General features: G+C 36.3%; 1 protein-coding gene across 6 annotated transcripts in view; it reads right to left on the reverse strand.

Moving 5' to 3' along the window:
- The window catches only part of RIC1 (RIC1 partner of RAB6A GEF complex), a 56,496-nt gene extending 36,187 nt beyond the window's left edge, over positions 1-20,309 (reverse strand). For 3 of the 6 annotated variants that reach the window (XM_021531698.4, XM_021531695.4, XM_085566701.1), the window contains exons 1-3: positions 20,017-20,308; positions 10,277-10,384; positions 6,062-6,138 (exon numbers count right to left, since the gene is read on the reverse strand). In XM_021531698.4, coding sequence (XP_021387373.2) covers positions 6,062-6,138; positions 10,277-10,384; positions 20,017-20,157 — 326 coding nt within the window. In that variant the 5' untranslated portion in view covers positions 20,158-20,308. Of the gene's footprint in view, positions 1-6,061; positions 6,139-10,276 lie in introns of all 6 variants that reach the window. The other 3 variants (XM_077790121.2, XM_077790122.2, XM_085566700.1) reach the window with 2 other exon arrangements.
- Positions 20,310-23,786: the final 3,477 nt, after the last annotated feature.

The following is a 23,786-nucleotide window of genomic DNA, read 5'->3' on the forward strand; positions in this document are numbered from 1 at the left end:
GCCAGAACATCACCACTTTTTCTGTAAAAAACCTTTTCCTGATATCCAACCAGTGTTTTCCTTAAATTAAGAGGTTTAAACCTCTTGAAACACCAGAGTTTGCAAGTGCCATAATGGTTAATAAAAATTCTTCAGCTTATCTAGTTTTAAAATACATTTTCCAAACAATGCTAAAATCTGACAGGGAAAACCGCAATGTAAAGTTCAGCAGAAACTTAATTACCTAGTAAGTTAATTAACCGTACACCTCATTGATTACCCTTGCAGAGTTTGAAGTTCAAAACCTTTGTACATATTAATCTTCAGTCATTGAATCAGGAACAAAATGTCCACTGATGAGGTAATGTATGGCACCTATAAACCATCAGGCTATAGAAAAGGAGATGGCTTTTAAAAACGCCAGAAAGATTAAGACATGGAGTAACTAGGTATATAAGCAACAATACAGCTTTGAAAACCATCATATGAACTAGTTTTCTCATAAATTCATACTGGTTAGATAATAACTAATTTTCAAAGCACTTTCAGACTTAATAATCTACACCATTGAGGTCTCATTCTAAATTTACACAACATTCTTATCACTCCCCTAATGCAGGCTCCACTTGAGGACATGAAGAAACATGACTCAAAAGACTCTCAAATTACCACATTTAGTTAATTAGCAATTAATTTCTTAGATTTTTTGTATGAGTTTTTAGTCTTTTTTGAAAGCAAAAATATCCTCAGCACTACGTCACACATGTTCTTCAAGAGAAAGAACTCCAGTTACTCTCCTCAGCAGACCTCTAAACAGAAACGACAATCAGATCAGTACAGCGAAGCCCCGTCTCTGATAGTGTTCTCACCTTTTACTGCAAACATAAGAATAGTTGTACAAATTCATTTGGAAACTCCTCAAAAAGTTACCACTGTACCCTTGCCACAGCTTACAAAACTTCAAATTTGCTTCTGTGCACTGTCACTTTCCCTAAGCAATCACAGGCAGAGAGATAAATTTTATTTTAATATGCTACAATAATTCCTGATATACATTATTTTTCATGTTTTGTCTTGTAGTTACTTTAGGAATTGGGTGGAAAAACCAGACCGAACTAATTGAAGCAGGACTTTGTACTTGTGCTCACTGTAGGAAAATATCCCAGAATGTGGTCTAATGGCCAATACTGATTCTCTTCCAAATCTGCTCTGAACTGGAGAAAAGCATCCAAGAGCTGGAATAAATCTGCAGGCTACTCTAGCTCAATTTTAAAAAACTAAACACCATACAATTACTGCTTTCTTCCCCCTATTTTTAGTCTCACATATTAAGCAGGATACTGTAAATTTTCACTAAGCATGAATGGCAGCTCACTCCATGAACAGACTGGGAATTCCTAGCCAAATATCAACAGTTACAGAAACATTTTTTTGGCAGAAAAACTACATTCTTAAAATATCACAATATGACAAAAAACTGCCAATGGATTCCAGCAGTAAAAATGAAAGTTCCCTTTTCTATACATAAATATTCGTATGCTGCACTTATGGCATAAGCACTTGTTTTATCATATAAATCCAGTAACAGGTTTTTATACATAATATGCATAATACTGAACAGGTTAGTTGACTAACTCTTACCACACCCACATAAGTAGATTTTATATAGATTAAAAGTCTAAAGGTATAAAATGGAGTGTAAGAAGTATTGCCTACTAAACCTTCTTAAAGTATTCAACATATTCTAAATTTAATAAGACCATGTCCTCAGTTACTAATACAACAAACTTCAACAGATTTGTGGGCTCCAACCACAAATGTTAATTTTGGGATTTAGTACTTTAATTAAAACACCAGATTTCAGAATATAAAGATGATTACAATTGGTCAATATGAAAAGGAGGGAATCATGCAAAATGTGCATTTTTAAACAGGAAATCAATTTTCCTAGGCTCTGATTCTGTCTGGTTTAAAACAAACAATAGTAGGGTGCAAGGGAAGTTCACTCAACCTTACTTTACAAAATCTCTGTATTTCATAATACTGAAAGATAAGGAAAAGCAAAGACTCTGGCATTCAAACAAGATGGCATCTTAGCCTCAATTCACACTTTAGCTCTTTTACTAAATATGTGCTGATTAGACTGAGAAAAAAAGAGAAAAAGAGAGACTTGGCCCTGAAAATAAATCATGCTACAATTAGATGTACTACAATGCATACTGAGTTATAAACAGCACAAGTGTTTCTGTCACTTCTCATACAGTTTTGTTCTGCTCTCCACATTGAATTTTTTTGTTTAAGATGGACTAATGAGAAACTTCCATAAGTGTAATTATAGTTTACACAATAGCTGTATGCTAGAATAGTTAACACACCAGATACAGGCAAGCTCTTCTGGTACATCTTGCTCAACAGATACATAGAGTAACAACTCTGTAAAAAAGTAACTATAAATTGGAAGGACATTTTCTCCACAAACATCTCTCTCCCATACAGACAACTGATGAGTGATTTTGACTTACAGCAATTCATTTGATCCTTTTCTCCAAATCAAAGCTAAACCATCATCAAGCAAATTTTAGTTATCAAAAAAGTACCAATACCACATGAAGTTACTTTACTTCAGTTACCAGTGTCCCAATCTTGAAGACTGCAAAAAACTAATGAAGTCAAGAAATTATCTATCACATACCTAGTACTTGCTTTTCCGACTAACCACTTTTTCTTTCACGTATGGTAAAATACACACATTTTGTTTAAATGAGAGCTAAGTTGACAAAAGGATCTAAACACACCATTCTCAGTATTTTCAACTGCATGTTAAGAAACCTAGCTGCAATTTCAACTTCAGGATCCTGACTAAACTAAGAAATTTTACACTAGACCAGTATTTTGGCACAGCTAAGGATGTTACTGGTGTGTATTTCCAGTGCATGACCACCTTGTTATATTGACATGCACAGCTTAAGAATTCTGTTCAAGAAGTTTTATTAAGAGGGTTTCCCTTTCTCATTGTAGTCATGACATTGAAATTTTCTATTTCTGCCAGAACTGGCCACTAGTATTCAAAGAACAGCTACTAAAGAACTGGCTTCATTCTGCTTACAAAAAGTTAGTAGATATGGGCACTTAATAAACACTGAGAATTAGTAATAATTTTTAAAAGCAGAACATGACTGAACATTCATCTCAGTTTTTATTGACTTGTGTCCAGCAGCTGTTTGCAACTTTGTTAATGCAAGGACACCCTCACGCTTCTTGCAAAAGTCATCACCCTCTCTCACTTTGCCCAGCACAGGTAAATAACCACACAAAACAGAACTGGAAGATTCATTAATTAATATCTCCATGACAGTAAAAATGTTTCAAGCAATTGCTTTACCATGAATCATAAGATTTATACAAGTATCATTGAACAGCTACTTAATGTTTTTCAAATTCTCAGTGTAGCTACCCAGTGCTACTTCAAAGTCAGCATTTTCTAATGCCAGTGTTTTATTAAATGCTAACTTGCAAACTAAGCTACTAGAATCCAGGGCAGGGGATAGGGAGAGTTAAAAAAGGGAGATAGGCAGGTTTAGTTTCTCCATCAGGTCAACAACCCAACTTTACTTAATGCACAGCTGCATAATCACTGCTGCCAACACAGAGGAAGGAGCCAAGAACACGCTGTTATAGGGGGAGAAAGCAGTAAGATGTCTCCTTTCAAGCATGAGGCAAGTCACATACAAGGTCTTTCACTGATCTGTAATGGCTTCAGAGTGAAGAAAACTAATTTGGTATTTTTCAACCCAGAAGAAGTGAAATCCAAGCATTTAAACGAAATAATGCCTTTGGGAAATGAACATATGCCAAAAGAAAGATAAAAGTTTCAGTTCTATCTTTTGGTCTCATTTGTCTGTTTGTTCATTTTAGATTGGAGGGTTTTTGTTTGATTAACCCCCTGCCAAGTATTTGCTCTACAATGAAAATAAGTGAGACTGCCTACAGGCAGTGCACTGTATCTGCACCTGCAAAAGAAGTTCATTCCATTTTAATAACTTAAAATAAGCATTTGACATTAATCACAGGAGGCACATTTCACCTACAAATGCCTGTGTCTTTATTTTGATCTAATATAATCAGAACAGTAGTAATTTTATTTAGGTTTTCAAAATTGAGGGCTAAGTATAGACAAGCTAGTAATCCCATTAAATTCAGTGAGATCATTAATCTTCTTAAAGGTAAGTACACACATTAGTCTTAGGATACTGTGAGTAACCTATTATAAACACACTAGGGACAAACACCTTGTCCTACTCATCTACAGAATCTGCATTATAGTCCTTTTAGGGCAACACAGATGTATTTTAAAACCCTGATTGTTCAAAATAAAACTAACATATGCATTTTGAGTCAACAATTCATATCAATTACTCAAGTTTTATTAAAGTTTGATATAAGTTCATAAAAGTTAGACTGATTAGTCACTGATGTCTTAAAAGGTATTTTTAAGCCTTCCTACAAGTGATATTCTAAGCAAACTTTCCAAAGCTTCTTTTTCAACTTCTACTGTGTGTTTTATATATATTTCCATAAGTTTTCAGATTTTGCCAATTAAAATACCCCCCCAACTTTCCAAAAAGAACAAGAAAAACTCAAAATAAACTACTGCTTAGTTTTCTGCATTATGTAATGTACAGCCAAGGATATACTACCACTTTATTTATTTGGACAAGTTGCAGCTATGGACTGTCTGCCTCTTCCCCTGATGACAGGAAGCCAGATATGGAAGAGTCAGTTTGAAAACTGCTATTCAGTTCTCCAAAGAGGCAAGTAAAGTAATATAACTTGTCTACATTAGTCTTAAGTTCTGAAAAAAAAGAAAATTGCAACAATAAATTCCAGGTAATTTCAGAGCTTTGAGGGCTATTTCAGAGGTCAAAATATGGCCATTAATACACAAAAAATATAGCCATAATACATAAAAAATTTTCTAGTCAGTACAGGAAAATTAACTTCTAAATAATTTACTACCTGCTAAGTAATTTCTTCTTAAACATATTTGTGAAAGAAGACAGATTCTGAGTTTAAATACTTTTGAAAACCTCCTTTATTTTCTTTTCATGGTGTAACAGTTACACTGAAAAGAAATTGTCAAAATATTTTCCTCTTACATGACATCTTAGGTTATCCAATACTCCTCAGAGATGGCCACATGGAGAGATCCATGATTCAACTTTAACTCTTTTTATGAATGTGAAAAAAATAAGCTGACTAATATTAGCATAACAATATACATAGAAGGATATATTTTAAAAAAAAGAAGAAATTTCTAGCCAATTAGAAATCAAGAATGTGCTATTACATGCACAGACAAATGCAATCCAACCCATGACTACAGATTCTGCCTATCTAAACATAGAGCCATGTACACATACACTCCTTGAAGTTTTAATATTTCCTAGGCATTTCCCAATTCTGTAAAATCCAAAATCAACTAAGTCAACCACAAACACACCCAAAATACAGTCACATTTTAAACATGTAAGATGCATTTTGTCATTCACAACAAGGAAAATAAGATTAAACAGACTACATAACACACTGTATTAAAAATACCTGTACATTCTTACTAAAAAGTATCAATTTGCTTTCAAAAATACTGGGATTTTGTTTCCCAATTGTTAAAAAAAAAATCTCTTAAGTTATGAAAACATTTGGGACAGGATCTATTTTTGAATTGTACTTAATAGTTCCTAACAAGAGATTTTTTTTCAACTGAATTACTCAAAAGGCGTCATTAAATCTTGCTGCAGATCATGAACGCAACAGACTACCTTGACTTATAAAATTAGACTTTACATGCTATTAAGGATTTTGAGAGCTTGTAAGACGGACCTAAGGAATCACACCAGCATACAGCAATCTTGAACACAATTTCTCCCCTATACTAACTCTAACTCATCGGAATGATAGTTCATATACTCAGCAGGTGTTAAAACATACTCTGTAAGGAAGTATCTTTTGTCATAAAAACTGCTTAGAAGTTGTCTAGTCATATTTTTTCACACTATGAGGATGCAAAGTTTAAACTACTTACTTGGGATATATTGGCTCATAAAGATACTTGTCTCTTGCTGATGGGATTTCAAAAAATAAGATGTATCCATTTGCAGTCTGAAAGAGAAATACTGATAAGATACATATCTAGTCTCAGCATGAGTAAAATCTGTTAGCCTCATGATTTCTTTGTGTGTCTCATATATTGAACTCAATTATACATTCGGACATTTAAAATACTGCGAGTTTATATTAATTCCAGGTAAAATCCACACCCCCCCTTAAAGTCAAGTGAATAGATTAGGCAGGAGATCGAAAAACAAAAAAAAAAAAATCCTGTTTATGCACGAGTACATCAGAAATTTTCCTCTAAGTCATACAAACCTATAAAACCTGACAACTATTTCAGATATTTAGAACTTGGTAATATCAACTACATGAATTAATGTACAAAGTAGAAGATGGGAAGTACCTGAATAAACTCTCCAGGTGTTTGAACACATACAGACACTACTGAATGCAAAGAGTTTAGGCATTGCCTCTCAGTGTTGGTCATCCAGGTAGTTTCCAAAAATCCTCATATCACTTATCTTTAGTTACCACAACACCTGTAATAATTCAATCCCAAGCCATGTTCTGTCATTCTAGAAGAATGACTTCAAACTATATACGGGGAACAAATACAAATCATTTAGTTACATGATGTTCCAGTCATACCTAGATGCTGCTTGCATAAGCATGAAAGAAGTAGATAACCAATAATGTTATGTGTTCAAAGAAGTGTTGTTTACAGCATGAATTAATTTTCCAGGGAAATTGGTAAATGTATTTTGGTTAAATAACGTTTCCATTCAATTATTTTAATATGGGCTGGGCATGTATCCAAAGCACTGGAGAAAAAAAAAGCAGTGAAATGAATGGTTTCACATTTCTTTGCAAGATTGGTTTCCTTTTCTTTCAATAAAGCAACACTTGTTAGTTTAGTGTATCATTTCCTAGATACCATGGCTTTCCTCAGTCAAACATTTGGCTTTAGAAAACTTGTGTTTTGGCTTCAAATTCCAAGAAACACTATTATACTCACTCAAAACAAGTATTTTTTTCAAGCAAGAATAAGGTTTGAACCATAATGGTGAGCTTGAGACAGGGTGACAATAAATGGAAGCTTCTCTTTGTGCTGTAATATCATGTTCAGGTATTATGTGGTAAAGAAACGTGTTCATTTCTAACATCTTTACAGGTTCTTTCCATTACATCATTAAATATTTAACCCCTAAGTTATCTTATCCTGGAAAGAAGAGTAAAACAATACTGTGAAGTATCTTTATACTGATATGAAGGTACAAAGGGCCTTACTGAACACTATTCAAAGCACAAACTTGCTATTGTTACAGGTTCATTTCTAAATATAACCTCAGATTCCATGAAGAGGGGATGAAATGCAGAAGCAGTCAAGCACAGGCTTCTGGCAAATTGATCATATTCATTTACAGAGGTTTCATTGCTTTAAAAATGTCTGAGTGAAATTTACTAAGTAAGTAACCATCACTGTCATCCATTCCCCAATCATTCTAATCTTTGACAGTCAAAAGTATAAACACTGATAATCTTGCCAGGGATTTCACAACATGGTTTCTTGTATGCTACCATGTTTAATAAAGCTCTGCCTTAGCTATACGAATGCATGCTGAAGAGCAGTCTGTATTGAAGGACTGCCTGTAACACAGGAAGGACCAAAATGCCTCCAATACTTCTCCATAATGAAGCATCTTGACCCAACTCCTGAATTTGATTTACTACTAGAATTAGCTACTTTGCATGTATGTACTAATCTAAACAAGAAAAAGTATTTCCTGGTAACACTGGCAAAATCAAAAAGGCAGCAATATGAAAGAAGAAACTACAAAATATAAGCAGAAAAAATAGTATCTGCCTAGGAAATGTGTCAACAGTTTAGCAACAGAAGATACTAGTAGAAAAAGAAGTTAGAATTTCTAAGGGATGGTGACACTTAAAACTGTTTAAGCTTGTTTAACTGCATACTTTTACAGTTGCTTGAGGTATATTATAAAGCCTGATAGGCTGGCCCAAAGTCTGCCTGCAGTACAAATAATATTTATTTACCTCAAAGCATATGCTGCAAAGTGATTTGTTTTCATAAAGACACTTTGAATATTTGGGCTGTCAGAAACAAAAAACATAGTATATATCACTGGTATGATGAAAATAAAATTCAGACTATACTCCCCATGATAATGTCATTAAAAAAAAGGGGGGGGCAAAAAAGGAATGTACAACTTACTAATAAGTACATACTAAGCTTTATGTTCACCTTCTTAAAAACAAAGTTTTATTAGAGCAACTTACTACAATCAAGTTATCATGAGCACAGGTAGTAATAAGTGAGAAATATCACCTAACTCACTTTTCAAACTGAAATTTTTAGCTGTTTCACAGGAATTCAGTAATTAAGTGACACCAGTTCAAAATTACTGGGTTTTTCATTAAAAACTTGGTTTGTTATTGCTCCTTCATTTGATAGTGTTAGTTAAGAAAAAAGAGAAAACTATTCACTTGGACAGAACTCTCCTTGGGGTTGACAGTATCACACATCTGCAGAAACACATTCTTCATTAAAGCTCCGAAAACTGACTTTCTGCCCTGTCTCACTAAAACTAAACCAGCAATACTATAAATGTGGTCTTTCAGTAGGACTCAATAACTGTTTCCAAATTAAACTATCTATTTTTTAAAGGATACTGCAAAACAACTTCTGCTAAAACCACCATAACAAACATGCTTGACTATATAATTTGTATACATACACCCAGGGATGAAATATCCTAAGAAACAGGAAGGATATTAGAAATCTTATTACAGTCATTATTTCATAAGTGATGACCATTTTGAATTTTAATTCACAGAACTTTGGCTTACAAACTGAGACTTTATAGGCATTTACGTCCTGATACTATCTGCCAAAAAGAGCACTGTTGCAGAAAAACTTTAGTTGCAGAAAAACTTTAAAGTTGAGTGAAGTGGCAGAAACTAAAGCTAATCTGACTTTCAGCTAAACCACAAGGTCTCTTAAGCAAATGGATCACATAACATCTCAGAAAAAAAAACCCAAAATATGCCAAGTAATTAAATATAAAAATTCAAATTTCCTCTGAACTACTACATAACAGTTTAAAATGTGTTTGGACATATATGCTGCAATATAAAATTGAAGAATTCTTTTTGACCCATAGCAAAGATTACAGAAATCTTTCTGACTTTATTGATAATTATTAGTACTCACTGAGAATATAATCTGGCACTAACAGAAATACTTAACTTCCTTGATGTCATCAGATACTTCTGGGCAATTTTAACATTTTAGACTAACTACTTATTTGCTTTAACTTGCATTACACAAAAGAAAACTGGAGCACGGGAAGCTTAGCTGATTTATGATCATCATTATATTCTAGAGACACAAACTACTCCATAAATCATCTGGTGTTTTCCACTAAGATAACAATATCTAACTTAAGACCTGATCCTAATGATAAGACCTGACCAAAAGACACCAAGAGGATTATCCTATATTGCAACTCTTAAAAACTGTACTCCCATCTTTCTTGTGCTCACCTTGCACCTCAGACTTTAAATACTGCTGCTGAAATAATCCAAGATGCTGTGAACACTGCACCAGCTATGAAACAAGACTTTATTTCCATGTGAGACAAGATCTCATCTCCAAGATTCTAAACAGTAGAGTTCATGTATCACTTATCACTGCCCTTGTTTCTGTGTTCTCAATGACTTGCAATATTTTTTAACCATCAGAAGAAATAAGGCCACAGTTTCATATCTTAAGACTCACCTTTAAACCCTATTTATCAAGTTAAACATGATTATGTTACCTAAGTCCACAACTTTCTTTCATTCACACAACTTTACATTACCATATTATTTGTTACCAGATTACTCAAGTAATAAGGTAATAAGATTTTGTGTCACCCCCTGCCAATACATCTAACCACTGTTTCAAGACAAAAAACCATAGTTCATTATCAGGGAAAAATTAATGAAAACTACAAAAGAAAGCTTCTATCATCTAAAACGTCCTTGGTATGGTGATATATTTTCACAAGATAAGTATAAATTAAATATATTTATGATCTGCAAGTTTCTATAACCACAGAAATTGGTAACACAAAATTATGTTTGCAATAGTTTAGCCAGAGTAAGCAGGAAAAATTCTACTTACCGAAACAGCTATCATTGTGCTGTCAGGCCGCCATTCTGCTTGTTTATAAGGTCCAAACTGAGAAGCTGCTTTTGTAAGTTCCTTGTAGCTTACGATTAAGACACTTGGCTGGTGGAAAAAGATATAAATAATTACATCTCATATCTAGAAGGAATGGGATGTTTTGTAAGTTGTAGTATACCTGTAAAGAACTGTGTTTCCTTAACAGCTACAATGTGTTTCCCTTGAATAAGGTTAAAAAGTTAACATGCATTTGACAAACCATTATAAAACAGTGCTTTTAAAGAAAGTTCATGGAGAACTGTTGCCACACTGTCATTCCTAATCACACTCTTTCAAACCCAGGACATTTGAATAAAATAATTAATTGCCCAGTAAGAGCTCATTACAGAATACAGAAATAGTTTCAATTTTGATATAGGGTGACTGACACTTAAAGATGAACAGACACACCTCAAACAGGCTCCTATAATGACAAGGACTATTAAATTAATTAGGATGACATATTCTATAGAATATTTGGTACAGATAATTTGCTTCATTTCTACTAAATGGGCAGGGCATTGTATTAAATAAAATGATAATCAGGAAACTTGTTTTCTAGAATAGGTTGTCAGAACCTGCAAAAAATCCACCTCTACAGTTAGCTGGAAAGATTTTGCAAGTAATGAGGTGCACCCATTAGCACCTTTCCTTCTGGGGAGGGTTCAGAAAAGCTTTGGGGTGATGAAGACCAGGCAAAGCACTACAGGCATCAAGCCTTCATTCCTTTTCACGAATGCAGTTGAGACTTGCAACACAAAAACCTAATGCAAAGTTACCCTTCCTTGCTCTAGCGCTTAGAAACGTTCATTCTCCTAAACTATACTGCACAACTGTTTCTATTTTATTGCTCTTGAATCAATAATAGCTTTAAGCTTAGATGGGTATTTCCGCTTCCATTATCCTTCAACACTGGGAGGCGGAAGTTAAATTAAGCAGGACACACTTCTTGTTTTGTCAAAGAAGTTATGCCTCATCTTCACACCATATGCTGTCCTAAATTTATCAGTTTCAGCTGTCATTCAGATTTGGAGCATTGAACATTGTACCAGAAAAAGTACACTGAAAGGGAACCAAGAAGGCACAGAGTACCTTTTACTGAAATTAACCACAATACCGCTAGGCAAAGTGCCCTACTGGAGCCGCAGGTGACGGAAGTTTACTGTTCTTTGCTTACTTGACAGACCAGCAGAAGCAGTACAAGAAATATAAAAACATTAATTCTATGCAAAAATCTTGTCAGTGTCCATCACTCCAGAATTTGGTAAGTATCTATTACCATCCTATTTGGAATCACTTCCTTCATTTTCCTTTCAGAAAAAGCAGAGTTGCAAACAACCTCATTTTAAAGTATTAATATTAATTTTAAAGAGTATAAAACAAAGCAATGAAATGTTGTCCTCATGCACGTAAATAACAAGCTGAATTAGTATCACATGGGCAGCCTTAGCCTTGGTAAATTCACAGTATAACTTGGCATGCTGCTAACAGCATTATTCCTTTAATTTCACACCCACACAGAACTGAATTATCAAAAATAAAATAAAACATTTATGAAGCATAACAAGCACACTAATCTTTACCCTAAGAACTATTTGTACGAGCTTTTTCAATTAGTGTGGCTTCTTTTGCATCAGATTATCTAACATTAAACAGATAACGAATTATTCTTACTAGCAGACTCTAGTTGATTGTTCTCAATGAACTCCACAGCCTTTCACTGATTGGCTTAGAACCACCCTAACTGCCTTAATATACTGAGAAAAGGAAGTGTCTTGGTAATCTGCATCATTACTAAACACTTGAAGATCATTCTTAAAGCACTTCCGTGCCTAAAGCATTTTAACCACTGGCAAAATTAGAAACTTGGTAATACACAATTTTCTTTCTATATTACTACTCTTACAGAATAGAATTACAGTATTTATACTGTAGAATTCTTTTGACATTGATTCACAAGAAAGTTGCTATTACATCTTTGAAGCTGGAAGAGTATTATGCAACACATCAGCAACAAAATTTATACAAATTTATTTCTAGGCTTTGTGACTCACAGATGAGGACTTAAGGAGTTAAAAACTGTTAAAACAATTGAGTTTGAGTTAAAAACTGAAACTGTTATCTTTCTGTCGTTTAAGTAGTTTCTTATTAGAAAGCAGACCCACTTCTAATTAAACAAGTCAAAAAGGCTACCTAGCTAGAGGTCAAATGAGGAAATACTAAACTGATACTATTAATTTCCACATACTCCAGAGCTCAAAAGCATGAATTCAGACATGAGGAAAACCCTAACATACAAATTTATCCCCCTGTTTAAAAGCTTTCCACAGATGTGTGAATGATCTGGATTAACAAAGATAGAAGGAGAGTTCAAGATCCTACTCTGCTTATACATTAGAAATGGTAATTTTACATCTGAAGTAATTTATTATCTCTCAAGTGATTGAAAATGTATAATGGCACAGGAATATTTCTATGAACAGGAATATATATCAATCTAACTACTTAACATACATTTTAACAAATAAAACCAAAACCAAAGCAAATAAAAAAACCAAACCAAACTACCAAAAAACAAAAAAAGTGGGGGAGAAGGCTAGTTAGTTTGATACTCTCCTGTTGTTAGCTTTATATATTTGATACCCTCTATAGAAACAGTAGGGGTTTAGATTCTATTCTATTAATTAGAAGTTTTCCTATATCTTTACCTTTTTTTTTCTGTTAAAAAAACCCCATATCTCCATGTAAGCTTCATTAAAATTCCATGTCCTTTACTCTTCACACTTCTGCATGCAGCTACTAACATGAAGAAATGTAGTTAACCTTAACTAATGAATTATGCCCACTGTCTCAAATAAGCCAATATATTAAACCGTCTTCTTTAAAATGATTAAAATCCACTTGCTTAAATATTAATCATAGAGTCACAGCTTTAGGAGAAACTGGATTCCAGAAACATATCAAAGGACCTAACAAATAAAGAGTTGTTTAAAAAGAAGTAAAAAATTTGTTTTGAGAAAGAAGTAAACACTTTCAGTTGTTAAGGAAGAAATAAGTGAATAAGCAAGTCTTAATTGCATTTTAACATTAAAAAAAGCTTCCAAAAATAGATAAGAAGCATATCTAGCATTTTTAAATCTGCTGCAAAGAAAATCTGGCATTTTGATACAGTACTTTTGTCTCTCAGGAGGAATGTAAAATCAGGCAAAACAGAAGCTACCACTCATTTACAAAAGGAACTGTGGCAATGGATGCTTACAGGATAAGAAAAATGGTGAAAAGGAAAATAAGAAATGTAACATTAAAAATAATATAGCACTATTATTACTAACATGTAAACAAACTCTTCAGTGCACTAGTTAACAGTACTGAAAAGAAACAGAACTTCTTGTTCTCACAGCTAAACTTTATCTCCTTCCATCAGTCAGCTACCTTGGCTATCTCTCAACAAGAACATGTTTCCACAGTTCTTACTCCAAAGTTTTTATGCTTCACAACAATGTTTTTCTGGCATTAAACATGCCTCTTTTTTACTGGTGTGAGATCATAACATGAAAGCAAATCTGGTTTGCATTACCAGAAATGAATTGCATTACTTGTAAAACAGTAAGGTAACAAGACAGCTCCATCAACAAAACCACCTAAATTCAAACAACGTAACAACTCACAGCTGCTTCATTGTCATTTGTGCATTAAGAATCCCTCTGGACTTTCCACTATGAAATACAAGCTCTGTATCAACATCTGGACAAAATACCTATGCAAACAATTAAAAAAAAATACAACATAAAACACCACAGCCAAACTCATGATGAAATAATCCCTAATTGTTACTGTTTAACTTAATTCTACCTGACCTAATACAGCAACTTGCTTACTAACCAAGTATTAGCACCATAACCCACGGCAGAACACTTGGTCATGTACAACGTAGTTTTTATAAAAAAATATATTAAGTATAAACCCTGCAGCAAATTCTCTCATCAAGCTTAGATATGGGAAATTAACAAGTCACTTACCTTAACACAAGCATTCTACTACATTTGATGAAAATGCTAATCAAACCCTTAACTAAAATGTGACTGTTGCTTTGCAAAGGCCCTCTTTAAAGAGGGCAAGTAGCCTTGAACAGACTTGAACAGTCCTCCCACAAGCAAGCATCCTAATTGAGATGTTTACACTGCCACAGAAAAAAACACATTACCAAATGGAAAGAGGTACAATAATTTGACAGAATATAAAATAATGAAAGAAAATAGTTTCCTTAAACCAGATTCTCTGGTTTGACTGCAGGTTCGTGACAAACTGTGTGAATTGTTGATTTTACAAGTAGGTCAGCAAATACAGTAGCAAACTACAAACTCTAAAAAGCAAACACATGACGTGACAGCACATACGCAACATGGTCTTATGTACAGGTTTGGGTTTCTTAATGTAACTTCTATCCAAGAACTGCATGACTGTGGATAATTGTTAAAACCTAATATTCTCATCCCCTGACCATGTATTACTCTAGACATCAAAAATCCATCTCATGGAGGATACAGAAGCCATTTCTTTGAAAAACACCAATGTTCTCTTTAGTTCTATATGCCAAATGCTTTAACATTTCATTAGGCTGTAGGCATAAGACAAAAATCAAAAATGCTGTTCAGATGAGCTTATAATCTAAGTGACAAAGATAAAGCTGGGAGAAAACAACAAAACAGAACAGAAGCCTGGTGACACCGTGCACTTTATTTTATCACTATATGGTCTGTGATTCACTTTAAATGCTGAAGCTTTGTAAATTTACAAACTAATGAAACAGAAAAGTTATATAGAGAAAAGCAAGCATGTGCACATAAGGAACAGAAAAAATTGTATAAATAGACCACAAAAGACCGTCTTGTCAGTAACAGAGATATAAGGTGGTGAAAAATGAATTTCTAAAAGCAATATTAATTATAAAATCATAACTCCTTTAATTTTGGAAGTGTTTGGAAAGCTTAGAATCAACAGAAGATCCACCCAACAGAGCAGACACAGCTTCCAAGTGTGTGTTTCATGGCTACTGTGAAATATTTCAGAAAACCAAAGTACAGAATTGTCCACCACTACCTCTCCCAAATGAAAGTTTTCCATTAACCTACTGCTCAACAATGCTGCCAAAAAGTAAAGGCATAGTCTATACATCTTTGCTTTTCTCTTACATGCAACTGGACACTGAAAAGTCATAACCGAGAATGCATTTTCCCATCACGCATGTAATTATGACACCGCTTTCAGGGGTCATCTATTTTATAACACAGGAGACACTGAAAGCCTGTAAGTCCTATTAAATAACCACATGACAATTTTGTATTTAATTAAATAAATTCATCAATGTACCTTTTTTTTTCATTATGTAATCACAAATGTACCCTTTAATAGAACCAACAGCATAACTGTTACTGTTACTGACAAATAAAAAGAAATTGCCTTCTCAGACAAGTGTCTGAAGTGTATAAATAGGAGATCAGCATTTTGGGGGTTAAACTACTAAGGAAGCAAATACAGCAGAAGCAGTAAGTGGGGTATCTTAATATTGCCCACAATACACAGCCAACACAACAACTTATATCAAGACATCTGTTGTCCCATTCTGCAATCAAATAGACAAAAAGTCTCCAGAGGCTGCATCCAATTCTATTAAGAAAAAGCCATGCACAATAATTCTGTAAATTATTCTGCTTACAGTTCTGAGACGAAAACATAATCTTGAAAGTGTAGTGAAAACATTTCTTTTTAACAGATCTCATAAGTAAAAAAAACACTACAGAAACAACTGCAGATAATTTTAATGTATTTATTCATATGCACTGTGTCACAAGTAACTCCTTTTATAGTGTGGCAAAACTCCAGGTTACGGAGATCACTTCCCCAACAGAAGCCCAGTACCCTGTTTTATCTTACTGTATGCTTAGATTTAAAGCACACATTGACTTCAACTCTAGTATGGCAACAGCTAGAGACTGAAGAACACATATGAGAGAGTTGTGAGAGCTGTCTATCAACTTACACAACACTTAAAATGAATACCAACTATTTGACAATTTAGAATTCTGACATGCATTCTTTCTCAAAAGCTTGTTTTAGTTCACTTAGGTGCTCAGACTCAGTATCAGATCATTAGAAAAAAAGAAAAAAAAGAAGAAAAGAGTAAATGTAAAGGAGGAGAAGCATACAGGTAATGAAGAATTCTCTTCTGAATGAGCAGATGGGACAAACTATTCTTAGCTCGAAAGGGCTGACAAAACTGGTTTTGACTGACAGAGTCATAGCAGATAGTCCCAACAACCTACAGGAGTTTTCATTAAATATTCAAGGCCAGTACTTATTTCTGTCATTCTCACAAGTTTGTTAATACTAAAGAAAGGAAATGCTGAACAATATTTATATGTACAACTACATCAGCAGACTATTCTTGCTGCACAAAACCCACTTGTCAAAGGTCAGGCAGAGAAATCCACTCATCTATGACACCTTCTTCCTTAGCTACATTACCTCATCTCTTAGTACCTAGATCCTTATGGGTGAACTTCCAGAATTCAAAAGATAACTAAACCAATTTTAAATTAAAGCTGTAACTGTCAAAGGACTAACACACTTTCAAAGGACCAATTAAAATGTTTCTTTCATTCTTTCATCAACTAAATAAACTGGCTTCTATTTGTTCATTAAGCTTAACAGCCCTGTAAAATACCATCACTAGTCCACCAAGCTCCATTAAAACAGAGGTGCAAGCAGGAAAGATGGTAACACATAGGACTGCACAGCTGCCTTGTGAAACCTCATCTTCAGTTCCCAAGTCAATCTATTAAATAGCAATTATCTCATTATAGCATTTCAGAAAGGTTCTATAATTCATTGATGTTTCTCATTTCAAGCATTCAAGTACTTAAACTACCCAAATGAAAATGTTAGACAAGCTTTTCCATGCTATCAATGAAAATAGCTACGCTTTCTCTAAAGTGGCAAGAAACTATCTACGGTATGTAGACCTAAAACTTCTGATTTAAGGAAAATGCTTGGAGCAGAGGTCTCCACAGTGGGGTATTTAACAAAATCCAATAGGGAGCAAGAAAGGATTTTTTATACCACTAAAAAATACAATAAAGTAAAAATTTTAAAATGTGTTGATTTTGGTATTACCTCATTCTTTCTTGTTACTTTTAAAACTCTGGAACAGACATCCAAGAGATGTGGTTGATGCCTAGAGTCTGCTAGGGTATAAGAGCATTTAAATAATGTTCTTAATAACATGATTTAACTTCTGGTTGCCCAGAATTGGTCAGGCAGGTGGACTAGGTGACCGATGTAGCTCCCTTCTAAACAGACAAAAAAAATTAAGACTATGTTGTGTATGCTTGATAATGGGTACACTAGTACAGTAGCACATGTATGTAATTCATAAATAAAAGTCAACATATCTGAGGGTTTGCGCTCAACAACCTTTCACCAATACTAGTGCCTGATCAAAATCATTCACCTCAGTGATCCTCTCTATCCATAACCCAATCCCTCATAACATGTAAGAAGTCAATAGCTTTTTGGTTCAAAACAGTAGCAGAATTCCATCTGGTTTTATTTCAACACCAGTTACCCTGTTTTGAGTCTTAATACCTATATTTATTCCAAAACAGGAAACAATCCACACTTTGGGATCACCTTTCCTTAGTTCCACTATTTCTTAGTGCACAGTAGGTGAAAAGGAGTTTTAAACTTCACTATGTCACCTTAAAAATACACATACTGAATGTAAACTCACACACCTGGAAGCATTTCAAAGAGCTCTGTTTCTGAAAATTTCAAAACAGAAATTTTCCCAGTCTTATAATCTCATTCTTAAATGAAACCTTCAATACATAGCTGAGATAGTAACAAGTCTTAACAAGAACACCAGCCTGAAGGCTTTTCTGTGACAAAAATCAAGTTAGTGCAATGTGACAGAATTTATCCTTGTTCCAAAGACTGTACTTCTGACCAATGAAAACATTTTCTAGAATGCAGTTATTTTATCAAAGTTAAACATCACCTTCAAAAATAAACAAAAAATTAAAAAAAAAGAAAAGCCTGGGAGGGAAAAAACCAAAAAACCACATTCAGGATCCCAGCTAGATACATAAAAATAATGCAAGAAATTATCTTTTAAAATGACTTTGACCTTTATTCCTTATTCCAGATTTTGATAACAGCCAGTTGTCCACAGAGGCCATGAGATTGTAACACATTTTTCAGTTTAAGATCAGTCAGCCGTCAGGCCTGCAAAGTCAACACCTTCCTCAAAAGTACCCATTACAAATGGAATCAAAATCTATTTTAAAAATACAAATAAATGACCCGTAAATTTAGTCAACTCTTCTGCACCAAGTAAATTCTTCTGGTGCTGTTTGTAGCGCGTCATATGTTTAACGTTTCTAAACAAGTCTAAGCATGCAAGCTAACAAACCTCGTCCTTGAAAACAGACCATAAAGTAAACTACATTCTAGAAAACAAGGTACATCTTGTGAAGCATTTAATGAGCCTGTTGTTTTCTATGTCCTTCCACGAAAAAGATGAGTTCTGCTGTGCTGACAGATTCAACAACTGGCAAAAACTCAATAGTGTACATTTCATATATGCTGTGTGCCACAAACTGAAGAAAACGGAGGGCAGATGATGATGTTCACACAGCAAAGCTGATTATGTGCTAGCTGGATACCTGTCTAGGTTCAAAAAACAGCATGAACACCCCAGACGGGAACTAATGAACAGCCTTAGTGTGCACAGTAAAACAAAGAGATGAAATCACTGCATAACTTAAAACAAGATTTTATGGCTATGACTGTCATTTGACATCTTTCAGTATCAGCTTTCTAAAACTGGATTGTTGGTTTTCCCTGGTAATCTGAGATGAACTCTATAAACCACCTGGATCTAGAGATATTTATAGACAGATTTAGGATCTAATCTAGGCAGTATTTAAAAGGATCCAGCATCAAAATTTAAAGTCAGTATCACAGTTTTTATTGACTGCATCAAATCAAACTGACAAACAGCATTTTTGCTACCAGACTAAAACTGTGTGAATTAAAAGCAAGGCACTTAATGTCAATTATTCACACAGTTTCAAGCTAGATATAGCTAAACCAGCACCTTCCATGCAAAAGCCATGACAAGTCTTCTTCAGAGCCACAAAACTTTTAAACTTTTCATAAAAAGAAAACTTTGTGAATTTCTATGTTACAACATTCTGGGTAGTGATAGCATTTGTTCCATGTTTTACAAAGAGTGTTTTATATCTTCTATATTCATATGTTCATTTATATAAAACACAGACAATACAAAGGTGAAAGACACAAAACATACATGCAAAAAACACTACACTGCTACAAATACTCCTTATGTTAAGCACAAGCAGGATGTACAGTCTCCAAAAAAAAAGCCTCTTGGAAGTCTCATTCTTTAGGAAAAAACAGCGTTAACTGTAAGCAAATTGGTGTTGCATATTTTCTTAAGCCTACACTGCTATCACTAAACATCGTGGATAACCGCTCAGTTTCACAAATACTGGAATATCCTGTAAAATTAGCATCAAATTTTACAACTGTCTCTGGAAGAAGAAAAAAAATTAGCAAACGACAGATCTTCTCCAGCTGGGAGAGCAGCGTCCGAGAGCTTATAAAACGATACTCACTCTGCAGTACCAGATGCTTAGCTGAGATGGGAACAAAACTGCGAAGAAAGCTCTCTGGGGATCCGTCTGGATGTGAAGCGGTCGCTCCAGGGACTCCAGAGGACACGAGAGCCTCTTGGGCCAGCCGCTGAGGAAATACATGGCTGAAGATTTCCAGAGGAGCTGGCGCTCAGCCTGCTCTAGCCGAGGCGGGGGGACAGCAGGGACATCAGCGGGAGGAGAGATACAGCGTCCGCGGCAAACCACGCATAATCACCGGCACACCGACGGGACCCCGGGCTCAGCACCGCTGGGAACGGGGGCCCGGGACCTGCCCGGCGCTGGGGCCGCCGGGGCAGGGCCGGGGGAGCGTCGCAGGCGCTGGGGCGGGGGCGGCAGGGCCGGGCGGCCTGCGGGAGGGGCGGCGAGGGGACCGGCCGGGCAGTCACTGCTCCGAGCAGCCGCCGGGTCGCTGCGGCGGCGGCAGCGGCGGCTCCGCCCTCCCGCGGCCGTCTCGCCCGCCCGCGCTCCGGATCGGTGTCGTCGCCGTCGCCGAGGCCCCCGCCGCCATCTCCTCCCCCTTCCGCTTCCGCTCGGCTTTCTCCTCCTCCTTCCGCTCCTCCTCCTTCGGATCCTTCCGCTCCGCCTTCTCGTTCTCCTGCTTTTCCTTTTCCTCTTCCTCTTCTTTCTGCTCTTTCTTCTCCTCCTTCTTCTCCTTCTCCCCCTCCTCCTCTCCCTCCTCCCCCTCCCCTCGCTCCGGTGCCCGCGGCCCCGAGGGGCGGGCCCGAGCGGGAGGAAGTGACGTCACAGAGCGGGAACGCCGCTGCCCCGGGCGGAAAGGCCGGAGGGGAGCGGGGGCGGACGGGGAAGCGGAGAAGCAGAGCCAGGACCCAGAGCTGCATAAGGAGGAGTGGGTTCAAACTTAAAGGGAGTGGGTTTGGAGTAGATCTGAGGAGGAAGTTATTTGCTGTGAGGGGGATGAGACGCTGGCGCAGGTTGCCCCGCGAAGCTGTGGATGCCCCGTTCTTGGAAGTGTTCAAGGCCAGCTTGGCCTAGTGGAATGTGCCCTTGCCCATGGCAGGGGACTTGGAACTAGATGACTTTTGAAGTTTCTTCTGACCCAGGCCATTCTATAGTTCTGTGATGAAATCCACGTGAGAAAGCTTTGTGAGTGTCCGGTGTGAACATTGCCACTGAGGTGGTTTTGGGGACAAGGTGAGTGCAGGGAGCACTTACACAGTGAATGTGCTGCATCTTGCATTTGGTGTCAGGCTTCTGAAGGTGCTACCACAAACTTTTCCCCCAGCTGATGTGTTGGATTACACATCCACACTGTGTTATTTTTTCCCAAGACATATTAATCTTGTTTCCATCATTGCCTTGATGATGAGGTTTGTTAAGTCTTTTTCTGTAACTGGAAAATAAAAGGAAATAGAAGATAACTAAAGGTAAGATCTCCATGCCATTGCAAGGGCAGCATCTCTGTTGGAAAGAAATATCTATTGGTAAAAATAATCAGAAGAGTTTTATGAACCAGTCCCTTTGCACTCCTGTTAGACGAGTTTGTCTGGACTGAGCTGTCTGGTAACAGGTCTCTGCAGGGTAACTGCACAAATTACCCAGTGCTCTTCAAAGAACGTAGGTTATCTGCACAGCTAAGGCCTTCTCTCTTCCAGCAGCTTTCTGGTTGTGTTACCGTATGAATTTTTGCTACCCTCTAATACCATTTTCCAGCTCAAATATTTTCATCTGAACACGAGCACAAAAAGAGAAGTAAGTTAAGAGGACACATATGTTAGAATCCTAACAACACCATAATAGAACTTGAAAAAAATAGTACTAAGGGAACAAAATACTCAGATGTTTCATATCTTAGGCTTTTAACTGTGCTACTTGGAAATGCCTTAAGATCAAATTCACTACTCTCAAATATATGCCAGCCAGTCCTTTATGCGACAAATACCCTCTTTGCTTTAGCCTTTTCTCTGAATCATTTTGATCTGTGTTTTTGATGGCAAGCCTTCTAAATTAGAAAATGGAAATTATGTCAGGAGTGTGGCATCATCTCATTTTACTGTCTCCTATTCCTCAGATTATGAAACAAATGATACAAAATACACATTGAAGAATAGTAGCAACTATAGAATTGTCCTTCTGGGTTAATTGCACGTAGCCAAGTGCATTTTACTTGAAAGTAAAGGAGACGTTTGTCTAATTCCATGAAACAATTAGTATAAGAGTCCTGCATGTTCTTCATGCTTGCTTGTGGCTTCCTTAGTTAATGCTGCAGCCTGCTAACGTGGCTGTGGAAGAAACAAACATACTTCCAGATCATGCTGTTCATGTGTGTGGATCATGCTTGTGAGGTTGTGTGCCAAGACCAGCGTTAATAAAGAAAATAGCTACTGCTTTTAATAGTGACTACATGGTAGGATTTTGTGGTAACTGTACGTTGTGCAAAAAGCAGAGATTGAAGCCTTTGCAATTTTTGGATTGCTGCTATTGTTATTTTCTCTGTGGAGAGATATGTGGCACATATTTTAAATTAGAAATCATGATGATGCCACTATGTTGTTAGAAGTGTGACTACCAAAATCCTCACACCAATACAAATATGATCCAAAGTATGTAATGGTTTTGGTACATTTTTGTAGGCTGAATCAAGAACAAATCTAGATGCCTAGAATGCTAGATCAGTAGTGATCGACTTTTTCTAATAATCGTCTGTTTGTACTTGGCTAGAAAAGCATTTCTGGGTGTTGTGGTATGGGAGTGTAACTCATAATACTCTAGGATGCAAAAGTTGTGTAGAAATTAAATGTGTGCATTGGACCAAGCTCAGAGAGTTTCTTGAACAGCTCTGGCAGTAGCTACCAAGGCATAATTGCAGTGAGATAGTGCCAACACTATGATAACAAGGCTCAAGAGAATTGTGAAAGCCCTTTACGCATAAAGGTCCACTTGTCAGTTGTCATCAACTTCACCAAGCTGAAAATAAGTCTTGATTGCAGCTGCCTATTTAGTGACAGTCACGTTGTTTCGGAAATCACACTCCTGAGATGATTGTGTCCTGGAAAGGAAGAGCTCATGCAGAGCTGTGGGAACATCCAGGGACTTTGAAATGTCGGAAGCCTAGATACATAAGTTTGGATATTAGCAGGTTAATGAAAGGAAGGAGGAGGTACTGCGGGTGACAGAGCAGGTCTGGAATGAAAATGTTGGATGAGGGTAGCTGTACCGTGTAGTTGCCTTTGTTAAGATGCCTGGTGTTGATGTGCAGCTGGTGCCCTGAGCTGTCCTTTAGATTGTGCAGCTAACTCTCACCTAATGTGTCTGCAGCTCTTGCATGAGCAGTAACAGTGTTAGTTTCTGCATGTTAAATTTAAAAAGAGCAATTACTCCTCCCCCCACTATTGCTGCTACTAGCAATATACCTCAGAGTAAAAGAAGAAAACTCAGAAAGACTGAGGCATAATCAGAGTCATTGTCATAAAGTTTTTGCCTTGCTGTTTACACATGCAGGCATTGTGTCATATAAAACACACAAAATATGTGACAGTGAGTAAGCATCTGTGTTATGTACATGAAAATGTCTTCATTAAGTCATCTTCTCTTTGTAAAACTGGTTGTGGAACAAATGAGTCTTTTACCTTGTAGATTTCTGCTGATGAAGTGTGAAGATTGCCATAGATTAGCTTGTTACTTAAGCTGCCCCTGTTGTTAGTTATCCACTGATCCACTAAATGGACATTTACACTGAAAATATTTCCAGATAAACAGGACAAGGTACG

Source organism: Lonchura striata, chromosome Z (assembly GCF_050655825.1).
Source record: "Lonchura striata isolate lonStrDom1 chromosome Z, ASM5065582v1, whole genome shotgun sequence".
Lineage (NCBI taxonomy): Eukaryota > Metazoa > Chordata > Aves > Passeriformes > Estrildidae > Lonchura > Lonchura striata.